Source organism: Oncorhynchus kisutch, linkage group LG24, assembly GCF_002021735.2.
Source record: "Oncorhynchus kisutch isolate 150728-3 linkage group LG24, Okis_V2, whole genome shotgun sequence".
In the NCBI taxonomy this organism is placed as follows: Eukaryota; Metazoa; Chordata; class Actinopteri; order Salmoniformes; family Salmonidae; genus Oncorhynchus; species Oncorhynchus kisutch.
This window is the reverse complement of record NC_034197.2, coordinates 25,930,228-25,944,748: the sequence shown is the minus strand read 5'-3', so window position 1 is coordinate 25,944,748 and position 14,521 is coordinate 25,930,228. Positions and strand designations below refer to the sequence as shown.

At 44.5% G+C, this 14,521-nt stretch overlaps 1 protein-coding gene across 1 annotated transcript in view; it reads right to left on the bottom strand.

The window, feature by feature from the left end:
• LOC109869525 (cadherin-4) overlaps positions 1 to 14,521 on the bottom strand; it is a 187,390-nt gene that overhangs the window by 92,953 nt on the left and 79,916 nt on the right. The window contains exon 4 of the mRNA XM_031804093.1: positions 11,081 to 11,225. Within this exon, the coding sequence (XP_031659953.1) occupies positions 11,081 to 11,225 (145 nt within the window). The remainder of the gene's footprint in view (positions 1 to 11,080; positions 11,226 to 14,521) is intronic.

The following is a 14,521-nucleotide window of genomic DNA, read 5'->3' as shown; positions in this document are numbered from 1 at the left end:
TCTGTCCCTGTTTATACTCTCTCTCTCTCTCTCTGTCCCTGTTTTATACTCCTCTCTTCCTCTGTCCCTGTTTATACTCCTCTCTCTCTCTCTGTCCCTGTTTATACTCCTCTCTCTCTCTCTGTCCCTGTTTACATACTCCTCTCTCTTCTCTGTACCTGTTTATACTCCTCTCTCTCTCTGTCCCCTGTTTTATACTCCTCTCTCTCTCTGTCCCTGTTTATACTCCTCTCTCTCTCTGTGTCCCTGTTTATACTTCCCCTCTCTCTCACTGTCCCTGTTTTATTACTCCTCTCTCTCTCTGTCCCTGTTTACACTGATCTCTCTCTCTCTGTCCCTGTTTATACTCCTCTCTCTCTCTCTGTCCCTGTTTACACTCCTCTCTCTCTCTGTCCCTGTTTTATACTCCTCTCTCTCTGTCCCTGTTTATGCTCCTCTCTCTCTCTCTGTCCCTGTTTATACTCCTCTCTCTCTCTGTCCCTGTTTATACTCCTCTCTCTCTCTTTGTCCCTGTTTATACTCCTCTCTCTCTCTGTCCCTGTTTACTACTCCCTTCTCTCTCTGTCCCTGTTTATACTCCTCTCTCTCTCTCTGTCCCTGTTTATACTCCTCTCTCTCCTCGCTCTCTCTGTCCGTGTTTATACTCCCTTCTCTCTCTCTCCCTGTTTATACTCCTCTCTCTCTCTCTGTCCCTGTTTATACTCCTCTCTCTCTCTATGTCCCTGTTTATACTCCTCTCTCTCTCTCTGTCCCTGTTTACACTCCTCTCTCTCTCTGTCCCCTGTTTATACTCCTCTCTCTCTCTCTGTCCCTGTTTATACTCCTCTCTCTCCTCTCTGTCCCTGTTTATACTCCCCTCTCTCTCTATGTCCCTGTTTATACTCTCTCTCTCTCTCTCTGTCCCTGTTTATACTCCCTCTCTCTCTGTCCCTGTCATACTCCTCTCTCTCTCTCTGTCCCTGTTTATACTCCTCTCTCTCTCTCTGTCCCTGTTTACACTCCTCTCTCTCTCTCTGTACCTGTTTATACTCCTCTCTCTCTCTGTCCCTGTTTATACTCCCTCTCTCTCTCTGTCCCTGTTTATACTCCTCTCTCTCTCTCTGTCCCTGTTTTATACTCCTCTCTCTCTATGTCCCTGTTTATACTCCTCTCTCTCCCTCTGTCCCTGTTTACATTCCTCTCTCTCTCTCTGTCCCCTGTTTATACTCCTCTCTCTCTCTGTCCCTGTTTATACTCCTCTCTCTCTCTCTCTGTCCGTGTTTATACTCCCTTCTCTCTCTCTCCTGTTTATACTCCTCTCTCTCTCTCTGTCCCTGTTTACCTACTTTCTCTCTCTCTGTACTGTTTATACTCCTCTCTCTCTCTGTCCCTGTTTATACTCCTCTCTCTCTCTCTGTCCCTGTTATACTCCTCTCTCTCTCTCTCTGTCCCTGTTTATACTCCTCTCTCTCTCTGTCCCTGTTTATACTCCTATCTCTCTCTCTGTCCCTGTTTATACTCCTCTCTCTCTCTCTCTGTCCCTGTTTACACTCCTCTCTCTCTCTCTGTACCTGTTTATACTCCTCTCTCTCTCTGTCCCCTGTTTATACTCCTCTCTCTCTCTGTCCCTGTTTATACTCCTCTCTCTCTCTGTGTCCTGTTATACTCCCCTCTCTCTCACTGTCCCTGTTTATACTTTTTTTACTCCCTCTCTCTCTCTGTCCCTGTTTACACTGATCTCTCTCTCTCTGTCCCTGTTTATACTCCTCTCTCTCTCTCTGTCCCTGTTTACAACACTCCTCTCTCTCTCTGTCCCTGTTATACTCCCTCTCTCTCTTCCCTGTTTTGATGTCCTCTCTCTCTCTCTGTCCCTGTTTATACTCCTCTCTCTCCTGTCCCTGTTTACTCCTCTCTTCTCTTTGTATCCTGTTATTAACTCCTCTCTCTTCTCTGTCCCTGCTTTACACTGTTTAACTCCCTTCTCTCTCTGTCCCTGGTTTATACTCCTCTATCTCTCTCTGTCCCTGTTTATACTCCTCTCTCTCTCGCTCTCTCTTGTCCGTGTTTATACTCCCTTCTCTCTCTCTCCCTGTTTATACTCCTCTCTCTCTCTGTCCCTGTTTATACTCTCTCTCTCTATGTCCCTGTTTATACTCCTCTCTCTCTCTCTGTCCCTGTTTACACTCCTCTCTCTCTCTGTCCCCTGTTTATACTCCTCTCTCTCTCTGTCCCTGTTTATACTCCTCTCTCTCTCTCTGTCCCTGTTTATACTCATCTCTCTCTCTCTGTCCCTGTTTACACTCCTCTCTCTCTCTGTCCCTGTTACACTCCTCTCTCTCTCGTCCCTGTTTATACTCCTCTCTCTCTCTCTGTCCCTGTTTATACTCCTCTCTCTCTCTCTGTCCCTGTTTTATACTCCTCTCTCTCTCTCTGTCCCTGTTTATACTCCTCTCTCTCTCTCTCTCCCTGTTTACTCCTCTCTCTCTCTCTCTCTGTCCCTGTTTATACTCCCTTCTCTCTCTGTCCCTGTTTTATACTCCTCTCTCTCTCTCTGTCCCTGTTTATACTCCTCTCTCTCACTCTGTCCCTGTTTACACTCCTTTCTCTCTCTCTCTGTACCTGTTTATACTCCTCTCTTTCTCTGTCCCTGTTTATACTCCTCTCTCTCTCTCTCTTTGTCCCTGTTTTACTCCTCTCTCTCTCTCTGTCCCTGTTTACACTCCTCTCTCTCTCTGTCCCTGTTTACACTCCTCTCTCTCTCTGTCCCTGTTTATACTCCTCTCTCTCTCTGTCCCTGTTTATCCTCTCTCTCCTCTCTGTCCCTGTTTATACTCCTCTCTCTCTCTCTGTCCCTGTTTATACTCCTCTTCTCTCTCTGTCCCTGTTTATACTCCTCTCTCTCTGTGCCTTGTTTACACTCCTCTCTCTCTCTCTGTCCCTGTTTATACTCCTCTCTCTCTCTGTCCCTTGTTATACTCCTCTCTCTCTGTCCCGTTTATACTCCTCTCTCTCTCTCTGTCCCTGTTATACTCCTCTCTCTCTCTCTGTCCCTGTTACACTTCCTCTCTCTCTCTCTGTACCTGTTTTATCTCCTCTCTCTCTCTGTCCCCTGTTTATACTCCTCTCTCTCTCTCTGTCCCTTTTATACTCCCCTCTCTCTCTGTGTCCCTGTTTATACTCCCTCTCTCTCTCACTGTCCCTGTTATACTCCTCTCTCTCTCTGTCCCTGTTTACAATGATCTCTCTCTCTCTGTCCCCTGTTTATACTCCTCTCTCTCTCTCTGTCCCTGTTTACACTCCTCTCTCTCTCTGTCCCTGTTTATACTCCTCTCTCTCTGTCCCTGTTATGCTCCTCTCTCTCTCTCTGTCCTGTTTATACTCCTCTCTCTCTCTCTGTCCTGTTTATACTCCTCTCTCTCTCTTTGTCCCTGTTTATACTCCTCTCTCTCTCTGTGCCCTGTTTTATACTCCCTCTCTCTCTGTCCCTGTTTATACTCCTCCTCTTCTCTCTGTCCCTGTTTAGACTCCTCTCTCTCTCGCTCTCTCTGTCCGTGTTTATACTCTTCTCTCTCCTCTCCTCCTGTTTATACTCCTCTCTCTCTCTTGTGCCCTGTTTATACTCCTCTCTCTCTATGTCCCTGTTTATACTCCTCTCTCTCTCTCTGTCCTTTTTTACAATCCTCTCTCTCTCTGTCCCTGTTTCTTACTCTCTCTCTCTCTCTGTCCCTGTTTATAACTCTCTCTCTCTCTCTGTCCCTGTTTATACTCCCCTCTCTCTCTATGTCCNTGTATACTCCTCTCTCTCTCTCTCTGTCCCTGTTTACTCCCTTCTCTCTCTGTCCCCTGTTCATACTCCTCTCTCTCCTCTGTCCCTGTTTATACTCCTCTCTCTCTCTCGTCCCTGTTACACTCCTCTCTCTCTCTCTGTACCTGTTTATACTCCTCTCTCTCTCTGTCCCTGTTTACTCCTCTCTCTCTCTCTTGTCCCTGTTTATACTCCTCTCTCTCTCTCTGTCCCTGTTTATACTCCTCTCTCTCTATGTCCCTGTTTATACTCCTCTCTCTCCCTCTGTCCCTGTTACATTCCTCTCTCTCTCTCTGTCCCTGTTTATACTCCTCTCTCTCTCTGTCCCTGTTTATACTCCTCTCTTCTCTCTCTCTGTCCGTGTTTATACTCCCTTCTCTCTCTCTCCCTGTTTATACTCCTCTCTCTCTCTCTGTCCCTGTTTATACTCCTCTCTCTCTCTATGTCCCTGTTTATACTCCTCTCTCTCTCTCTGTCCCTGTTTACACTCCTCTCTCTCTCTGTCCCCTGTTTATACTCCTCTCTCTCTCTCTCTGTCCCTGTTTATACTCCTCTCTCTCTCTCTCTCTCTGTCCTTGTTTACACTCCTCTCTCTCTCTCTGTACCTGTTTATACTCCTCTCTCTCTGTCCCTGTTTATACTCCTCTCTCTCTCTCTGTCCCTGTTTATACTCCTCTCTCTCTATGTCCCTGTTTATACTCCTCTCTCTCTCTCTGTCCCTGTTTACACTCCTCTCTCTCCTCTGTACCTGTTTATACTCCTCTCTCTCTCTGTCCCTGTTTATACTCCTCTCTCTCTCTCTGTCCCTGTTTATACTCATCTCTCTCTCTCTGTCCCTGTTTACACTCCTCTCTCTCTCTGTCCCTGTTTACACTCCTCTCTCTCTCTGTCCCTGTTTATACTCCTCCCTCTCTCTGTCCCCTGTTTATACTCCTCTCTCTCTCTCTGTCCCTGTTTATACTCCTCTCTCTCTCTCTGTCCCTGTTTATACTCCTCTCTCTCTCTCTGTCCCTGTTTATACTCCTCTCTCTCTCTCTCTGTCCCTGTTTATACTCCCTTCTCTCTCTGTCCCTGTTTATACTCCTCTCTCTCTCTGTCCCTGTTTATACTCCTCTCTCTCTCTCTGTCCCTGTTTACACTCCTTTCTCTCTCTCTGTACCTGTTTATACTCCTCTCTTTCTCTGTCCCTGTTTATACTCCTCTCTCTCTCTCTGTGTCCCTGTTTATACTCCTCTCTCTCTCTCTGTCCCTGTTTACACTCCTCTCTCTCTCTGTCCCTGTTACACTCCTCTCTCTCTCTGTCCCTGTTTGTACTCCTCTCTCTCTCTGTCCCTGTTTATACTCCTCTCTCTCTCTCTGTCCCTGTTTATACTCCTCTCTCTCTCTCTGTCCCTGTTTATACTCCTCTCTCTCTCTCTGTGTCCCTGTTTATACTCCTCTCTCTCTCTCTGTCCTTGTTTACACTCCTCTCTCTCTCTCTGTACCTGTTTATACTCCTCTCTCTCTGTCCCTGTTTATACTCCTCTCTCTCTCTCTGTCCCCTGTTTATACTCCTCTCTCTCTCTGTCCCTGTTTATAGTCCTCTCTCTCTCTCTGTCCCTGTTTACACTCCTCTCTCTCTCTCTCTGTACCTGTTTATACTCCTCTCTCTCTCTGTCCCTGTTTAAACTCCTCTCTCTCTCTGTCCCTGTTTATACTCCTCTCTCTCTCTCTGTCCCTGTTTATACTCCTCTCTCTCTCTCTGTCCCTGTTTATACTCCTCTCTCTCTCTCTGTCCCTGTTTATACTCCTCTCTCTCTCTCTGTCCCTGTTTATACTCCTCTCTCTCTCTCTCTCTGTCCCTGTTTATACTCCCTTCTCTCTCTGTCCCTGTTTATACTCCTCTCTCTCTCTCTGTCCCTGTTTACACTCCTCTCTCTCTCTCTGTCCCCTGTTTATACTCCTCTCTCTCTCTCTGTCCCTGTTTATACTCCTCTCTCTGTCCCTGTTTATACTCCCCTCTCTCTCTCTGTCCCTGTTTATACTCCTCTCTCTCTCTCTGTCCCTGTTTATACTCCCTTCTCTCTCTGTCCCTGTTCATACTCCTCTCTCTCTCTCTGTCCCTGTTTATACTCCTCTCTCTCTCTCTCTGTCCCTGTTTACACTCCTCTCTCTCTCTCTGTACCTGTTTATACTCCTCTCTCTCTCTGTCCCTGTTTATACTCCTCTCTCTCTCTCTGTCCCTGTTTATACTCCTCTCTCTCTCTCTGTCCCTGTTTACACTCCTCTCTCTCTCTGTCCCTGTTTACAATCCTCTCTCTCTCTCTGTCCCTGTTTATACTCCCCTCTCTCTCTGTCCCTGTTTATACTCCTCTCTCTCTCTCTCTGTCCCTGTTTATACTCCCTTCTCTCTCTGTCCCTGTTCATACTCCTCTCTCTCTCTCTGTCCCTGTTTATACTCCTCTCTCTCTCTCTGTCCCTGTTTACACTCCTCTCTCTCTCTCTGTACCTGTTTATACTCCTCTCTCTCTCTGTCCCTGTTTATACTCCTCTCTCTCTCTCTGTCCCTGTTTATACTCCTCTCTCTCTCTCTGTCCCTGTTACACTCCTCTCTCTCTCTGTCCCTGTTTATACTCCTCTCTCTCTCTGTCCCTGTTATACTCCTCTCTCTCTCTCTGTCCCTGTTTATACTCCTCTCTCTCTCTCTGTCCCTGTTTATACTCCTCTCTCTCTCTCTGTCCCTGTTTATACTCCTCTCTCTCTCTCTCTGTCCCTGTTTATACTCCCTTCTCTCTCTGTCCCTGTTTATACTCCTCTCTCTCTCTCTCTCTGTCCCTGTTTATACTCCCCTCTCTCTCTCTGTCCCTGTTTATACTCCTCTCTCTCTCTCTCTGTCCCTGTTTATACTCCCTTCTCTCTCTGTACCTGTTTATACTCCTCTCTCTCTCTGTCCCTGTTTATACTCCTCTCTCTCTCTCTGTCCCTGTTTATACTCCTCTCTCTCTCTCTGTCCCTGTTTACACTCCTCTCTCTCTCTCTGTACCTGTTTATACTCCTCTCTCTCTCTGTCCCTGTTTATACTCCTCTCTCTCTCTCTGTCCCTGTTTATACTCCTCTCTCTCTCTCTGTCCCTGTTTACACTCCTCTCTCTCTCTGTCCCTGTTTACACTCCTCTCTCTCTCTGTCCCTGTTATACTCCTCTCTCTCTCTGTCCCTGTTTATACTCCTCTCTCTCTCTCTGTCCCTGTTTATACTCCTCTCTCTCTCTCTGTCCCTGTTTATACTCCCTTCTCTCTCTGTCCCTGTTTATACTCCTCTCTCTCTCTCTGTCCCTGTTTATACTCCCTTCTCTCTCTGTACCTGTTTATACTCCTCTCTCTCTCTCTCTGTCCCTGTTTACACCCCTCTCTCTCTCTCTGTCCCTGTTTATACTCCTCTCTCTCTATGTCCCTGTTTATACTCCTCTCTCTCTCTCTCTGTCCCTGTTTATACTCCTCTCTCTCTCTCTGTCCCTGTTTATACTCCTCTCTCTCTCTATCCCTGTTTACACTCCTCTCTCTCTCTGTCCCTGTTTACACTCCTCTCTCTCTCTGTCCCTGTTTACACTCCTCTCTCTCTCTGTCCCTGTTTATACTCCTCTCTCTCTCTCTGTCCCTGTTTATACTCCTCTCTCTCTGTCCCTGTTTATGCTCCTCTCTCTCCCTCTGTCCCTGTTTATACTACTCTCTCTCTCTGTCCCTGTTTATACTCCTCTCTCTCTCTCTGTCCCTGTTTATACTCCTCTCTCTCTGTCCCTGTTTATACTCCCTTCTCTCTCTGTCCCTGTTTATACTCCTCTCTCTCTCTCTCTCTGTCCATGTTTATACTCCCTTCTCTCTCTGTCCCTGTTTATACTCATCTCTCTCACTCTGTCCCTGTTTACACTCTCTCTCTCTCTGTCCCTGTTTATACTCCTCTCTCTCCCTCTCTGTCCCTGTTTATACTCCTCTCTCTCTCTGTCCCTGTTTATACTCCTCTCTCTCTCTCTGTCCCTGTTTATACTCCTCTCTCTCCCTCTCTGTCCCTGTTTATACTCCTCTCTCTCTCTCTGTCCCTGTTTATACTCCTCTCTCTCCCTCTCTGTCCCTGTTTATACTCCTCTCTCTCTCTCTCTCTCTCTCTCTCTCTCTCTGTCCCTGTTTATACTCCTCTCTCTCTCTCTGTCCCTGTTTATACCCCTCTCTCTCTCTGTCCCTGTTTATACCCCTCTCTCTCTCTGTCCCTGTTTATACTCCTCTCTCTCTCTCTCTCTGTCCCTGTTTATACTCCTCTCTCTCCCTCTCTGTCCCTGTTTATACTCCTCTCTCTCTCTCTCTCTGTCCCTGTTTATACCCCTCTCTCTCTGTCCCTGTTTATACTCCTCTCTCTCTCTGTCCCTGTTTATGCCCCTCTCTCTCTCTCTGTCCCTGTTTATACCCCCCTCTCTCTCTCTCTCTCTCTCTCTCTATCCCTGTTTATACTCCTCTCTCTCTCTCTGTCCCTGTTTATACTCCTCACTCTCTCTCTGTCCCTGTTTATACTCCACTCTCTCTCTGTCCCTGTTTATACTCCACTCTCTCTCTGTCCCTGTTTATACTCCTCTCTCTCTCTGTCTCTGTTTATACTCCTCTCTCTCTCTCTGTCTCTGTTTATACTCCTCTCTCTCTCTCTGTCCCAGTATCTGCGCCTTTCTAATTTCTCCATCCCCCCCCTCTCTCTCTCCAGCTGTCTCTTTCCCTCTCTCTCTCCATCTGCCTGCTCTCCTCTCCACCAGTAATTTCCATCCAATTGTTATTATCAGAAATAGTGATATCATCCCAGTGACAAGCTCCGTCCAGAGATAATTCCAGCCGAGCCACCATTTCAAACTCCATTACATTTCAAAGGAACATTCGTCAATGGGGCCAAGAAGAGAGAAATTGGATTCCAAAGGACTCAGAGAGAAAGGGAAGGAAGAAAGAGCAGAGGAACAGAGTGAGGGATAAAGGACAGACAGAGAGCGGCTTTGCATTTGGTTCCAACTAGGGAGACTATCAATCTTTCACCCATCTCTCTCTCTCTCCCTCTATCTCTTCTCTCTCTATCTCTGGAGAATCACACTGTGTCACCCATTGCCTGGGTAATTTCATTACGGGGTGTTCTTAGGGGGCTTAATGTGGACCCTTTGTACGGGCGTCTACTCTGTGCCTGACAGGATTAGGGGCCTAAATGAGTCTTTAATTTGAAAACTAATTCAACTCTGTAATTGGCTTCCCATTGAATCCACTGGAGCTCTGAATACCAAAACTATTTTTTTATGATTATTGTTCGGCTGAATGTCACGCATGCTACTGCCAAGGATTGGTGATGTGTGCGTGTGTGTGTGTGTGCTTGTGCGTGTGTGTCTGTGTTGGGGTGGCGGAGTTTGTATTAAAATCGCTTCAGGTTGAAAAAGGAAAACGAAAGAGAGAGTTAGTGAGAAAATGAAAGTGCACGTAGCACCTGGACACCTCTTCAGATTTCAGATCACCTCTAGTGCAATATGACCTGGCTCATCAGCCTTTCTCTCCACTGTGAGGGAATAAATCAAATGAGTCAGTGGAGCTGCAGCTAAAGCGTGGTAAATTTAATCGCCGTATCATCTCCAGCCACACCATCCACAGCTTTATGGCCATGCAGCCAACAGTAGAGCTAGCTAAATGAGCACACTGCAGGACTGAAGCTCTCCATCTGAGCAAATGCCTCTGGGCTAAATCAAGTGGAATGTGAAACTGAATCAATCTATAAAAAAAAACACAAATGCTCCAAATGGTATTCTCTACTAGAGGTCGACCGAGTATGATTTTTCCGATATCGATTATTGGAGGACCAAGAAAAGCCGATACTGATTAATCGGCCGATTTTTATTTATTTATTTATTTGTAATAATGATAATTTGAACTTAATATAATACATCAATAAAATCAATTTAGCCTCAAATAAATAATGAAACATGTTCAATTTGATTTAAATAATGCAAAACCACGTGTTGGAGAGGAAATTTAAAGTGCAATATGTGCCATGTAAGAAAGCTAACGTTTAAGTTCCTTGCTCAGAACATGAGAACATATGAAAGCTGGTGGTTCTTTTTAATATGAGTCTTCAATATTCCCAGGTAATAAGTTTTAGGTTGTAGGATATGCATATAATTAGTAGATTTGGATAGAAAACACTCTAAAGTTTCCACACCTGTTAAAATAATGTCTGTGAGTATAACAGAACTGATTTGGAAGACGAAAACCAGAGAATAATCCATTCAGGAAGTAGGATTTTTTGATGTTGTTGTAGTTTTCTATTCAATGCCATTACAGTATCCATTGAATTAGGACTGAAATTGCAGTTCCTATGCCTTCCACTAGTTTTCGGATATAAAGAGAGACTTCATCGAACACAAGGAACATTTATTGAATAAATGAATGTCTTTTGAGTGCAACCATATGAAGATCATCAAAGGTAAGTGATTAATTGTATCTATATTTCTGACTTGTGTGACTCTTATACTTGGCCGGTTACTGTTTGTAATGACTTGTCTGCTGGGCTATGTTCTCAAATAATTGTAATGTATGCTTTCGCAGTAAAGCATTTTAAAAATCTGACACCGTGGTTGGATTCACAAGAAGTTAATCTTTAAACCTATGTAAAATAGTTGTATCTTTTCTGAATTCTTATAATGAGTATTTCTGTATTTGAATTTGGCGCTCTGCAATCTCACTGGATGTTGGCCAGGTGGGATGCTAGCGTCCCACATACCCTAGAGAGGTTAATGCTAGCTAGCAACTTACCTTGGCTTACTGCATTTGTGTAGCAGGCAGGCTCCTCGTGAGGCAGGTGGTTAGAGCGTTGGACTAGTTAACTGTAAGGTTGCAAGATTGAATCCCAGAGATTGAATCCCCAGTAAAAATGTGTCGTTCTGCCCCTGAACAAGGCAGTTACCCCACCTTTCCTAGGCCGTCATTGAAAATATGAATGTGTTCTTAACTGACTTGCCTAGTTAAATAAAGATGAAATAAACATTGTTTTTTAAAGCAGCCAAATTGGTGTCCAAAAATACCGATTTCCAATTGTTATGAGAACTTGAAATCGTCCCTAATTAATCGGCCATTCCGATTAATCGGTCAACCTCTATTCTCTACGGGCTCCATTTTTCTCACGCAGAACAGCTAAGTAGTGTGCAAAGACTGCTGTAAAACTCACTATTCTCTACAGTGTGATTTATGTAGGAACATTCTTCTGTCCATGTCAGTGAGAAAGAGACAATGTTCCATCCATCCCTGTGTTTACCTGGCTTGGAGCCCTCGTCGACAGAGCCATTGTAGACCTGGTTCTTGAACTCAGGCCGGTTGTCGTTCATGTCTATGACATAGATGTACAGGTCTATGGGGCTCTCCACTCGCTCACCATTCATGTTCACTGCATGGGCACGAAGCTGGAGAGGGTGAGAGAGTGAGAGAGAGAGAGAGAGAGATAAAGATAGAGGGTGAATTATGCTGCCATTAACAAACTCAACATCAGTAACATGATATGGTTGATATGCAGTGTGGTAACCAATGCTAAGCACTGCATTAGGGCATATTTGAGGAAAAACAACAGGACCAGAGAGAAATAAACAACGTTGCATTTCATAACTGCACAGCCGAATGGGTACCAAGCACCAATAATATATGTGAGTCGTTTCAGGAAACTAGGCGTATATCGTGCGTCACTACTTCACAGGAGCAGCACTTGAATGTCATTTTTTAAATGTTTATCAAAATGCGTTTATTGGGCAGAAATGCCTTCTGGAACATGTGAACTTTAATTTGCCTTAAAAACAAACTTGTCTGCCATCTGTAAATGCCAATGAAATTGTTAAATTACGAGCCCAGTTGGTTTAGCCACAGAAAAAGTGAGGAACCTTCCTGCTAGCCATGATTGGCTGATATAATAGTTTGGATTGGTCTGCCATGTAGCACGCTTCTGTCTATAACGTGAGCTGCTTAGTATGTGTAGGTGATCCTTTCTGAAGTGGCTTGTTTGAAAGATATCACAAAGAAGTGAAGGCTCTCCACTTTCTGGAGGAAGCAGAGTGTGATACCTAAGGTGGGGAAAATTCCGGCATTTGATTGCAAATGTGGAGGGACTCGAAAAGAGAACACAGAAATCTGTAAAACACCTGTCTGGACGACATCTTCAAACTAAGTGTAACCATGGCATCCGTGACAGAGAGATAGAAGATTTCATCCATGTATACGGGTAAGGGAGTCTAGCTAGCTACATTTTCAGAAAAATATGGGTTTATTGGTGTTAAAACGCACACTACAAAATTGTCCCAGCATCTCCAACACCTAATTCTCAGGACTAGTTTCTTGAAAGTAACAAACAACAAAATTCCCTCATTTTAAAGAGCTGGCTTCCCTTCAAAATATTATCTATTATTTTGTTTACTTCTTCTCCTAGTCTTCTTGGATCTCAGTCCAACATTCTGTGGTTGGTTTATTTGAAAGGGAATCCCAAAATCTCTTAATCTTATAGCCCACATCACAAACACAGTGAGTCAATGTGAACGGCTGCTCGACAGTATCCTATCCTAGAGCAACAGCAGCGGTAAGATTTCACACATAGTTTGGGCATATAATTAATATCAAAATCTATACAGACAGGAAAGCCTGTCTAGATATCCTTTCCCTCCCCAGAAATCTGAAAGAAAAATGTTTTGATAAAGAACACTGCAGGAGACAAATGCTGGTAATATACCTTGGTTAGCCGTAGAGGATATGTTAAGATTCAATAAACATCTGTGCTCTGTTTCTACTGCACCCAGGGAGAGAGTCACACTGATCTCTCTTTAAAATCAAGGTGTTATATTTCACTATTTGACCTTACTAGCATGCTTTATATCATCGACAAAGATTTATTCAACTTTGTCCCTGTAGACTTAGGTTTAGGAACAATTCGGCGTGTGAGATGGACCACTAGGAATCAGGATGGCATCAACATTCCACTGCAACAGGCAAATATGTCGCCTGTTAGAATGTCTGAGATGACTATCAACAGGACACATGAGTGGATGTAGTCAGACCTTCCACCAACCTATCTGATTTTTCAGGGTATAAGCATCAAAAGAGAGAACAGGTGAGGAGAGGAGAAAGGAAGAGAGGAGGGAAAGGGATAAATGGAGGAGTGGAGGCAAGGGAAGAAGTTAAAAACAAGAGGAGGGAAAGAAAAGTGAAGAGAGGAGAAGAGAGAAGGGGAGGAATGTATGGTTACAATCTGTAGCAGCAGAACCTCTCTATTATGTGCTTTTGATCAGACAGTGAGAGGGTGTCAGCCGGGGTATCGCCATGACAACTATCTATTAAAAACCTTCTTAGGAGGGTTGCTAGGAGGGTTGTGACCTTGTGACAGGAAAAAGAATCAGGAGGACGCACCATCCACTTCCTTTCTCTAAGGCAGGTGAACATCCTCTCCAATCTCTCTACATTTCCCTCACCTCTCCTCTCTGCACCTCACAAAAATTGCATCACCGGGTCTCCCAAAGGTTAATTTGACTTTTCTTTTTCCTCTGCATTGTCTGATCTGGCCCTGCACCCAATATCCGCACACTGCCATCCCTCGCTGCTAAACCGCAGTCTGGGAGCCCACAAAGCGTTATCTCTCTCCTAGCGCTGCGCTACGCGGCGCCGACACCCTCATTCAATAACACCGCTAGTCAGAGATTTCAAGCCGTGTCCACTGCAGACCTTTTTTATCTCAATATCAAATAACTTCTGGGTAACAGTTAAGTAACTTACTGTGATAGTTTTCAACTAAAATGGTCAAAAAGAAACCAAAATAGCTTCAAAGGCAATTTCTTAATCAAGAATTTTACTGTCTGGGAATGGAAAACTGAAAATATGCTGTTATTGGCGGATAGGTTTAGAACTAGGGATGGGTATCATTAAGATTTGAACAGTATTACTACTCTTACCAATACTGCTTATCGATCCGGTACTTTAACGGTATTCTTATCGTTTTTTTATGAGAAAAAAAAACGAATTAAGAACATAATTAACATTGCTTTATTTTTTTAAATGTAAAATAAATAAAATAAAATAAACAATTATTTACAGCAAAAGAAACAGTAATGTTTTGAACAAATCACTATTATACACTCTAATGTTGTGATGATGGAAACCTAAAACAAATTAAATAAACAATATTTGGCTGCAAAAGAAAAGACAGTGGTAGAGAGCAACATGGGTGGGTCCTGCAGGTAGGCTGTAAAAGAAAAGACAGTGGTATAGAGCAACATGGGTGGGGCCTGCAGGTAGGCTGTAAAATAAAAGACAGTGGTAGAGAGCAACATGGGTGGGTCCTGCAGGTAGGCTGTAAAAGAAAAGACAGTGGTATAGAGCAACATGGGTGGGGCCTGCAGGTAGGCTGTAAAATAAAAGACAGTGGTAGAGAGCAACATGGGTGGGGCCTGCAGGTAGGCTGTAAAATAAAAGACAGTGGTAGAGAGCAACATGGGTGGGGCCTGCAGGTAGGCTGTAAAAGAAAAGACAGTGGTATAGAACAACACGGGTGGGGCCTGCAGGTAGGCTGTAAAATAAAAGACAGTGGTATAGAGCAACATGGGTGGGGCCTGCAGGTAGGCTGTAAAATAAAAGACAGTGGTAGAGAGCAACATGGGTGGGGCCTGCAGGTAGGCTGTAAAAGAAAAGACAGTGGTATAGAGCAACATGGGTGGGGCCTGCAGGTAGG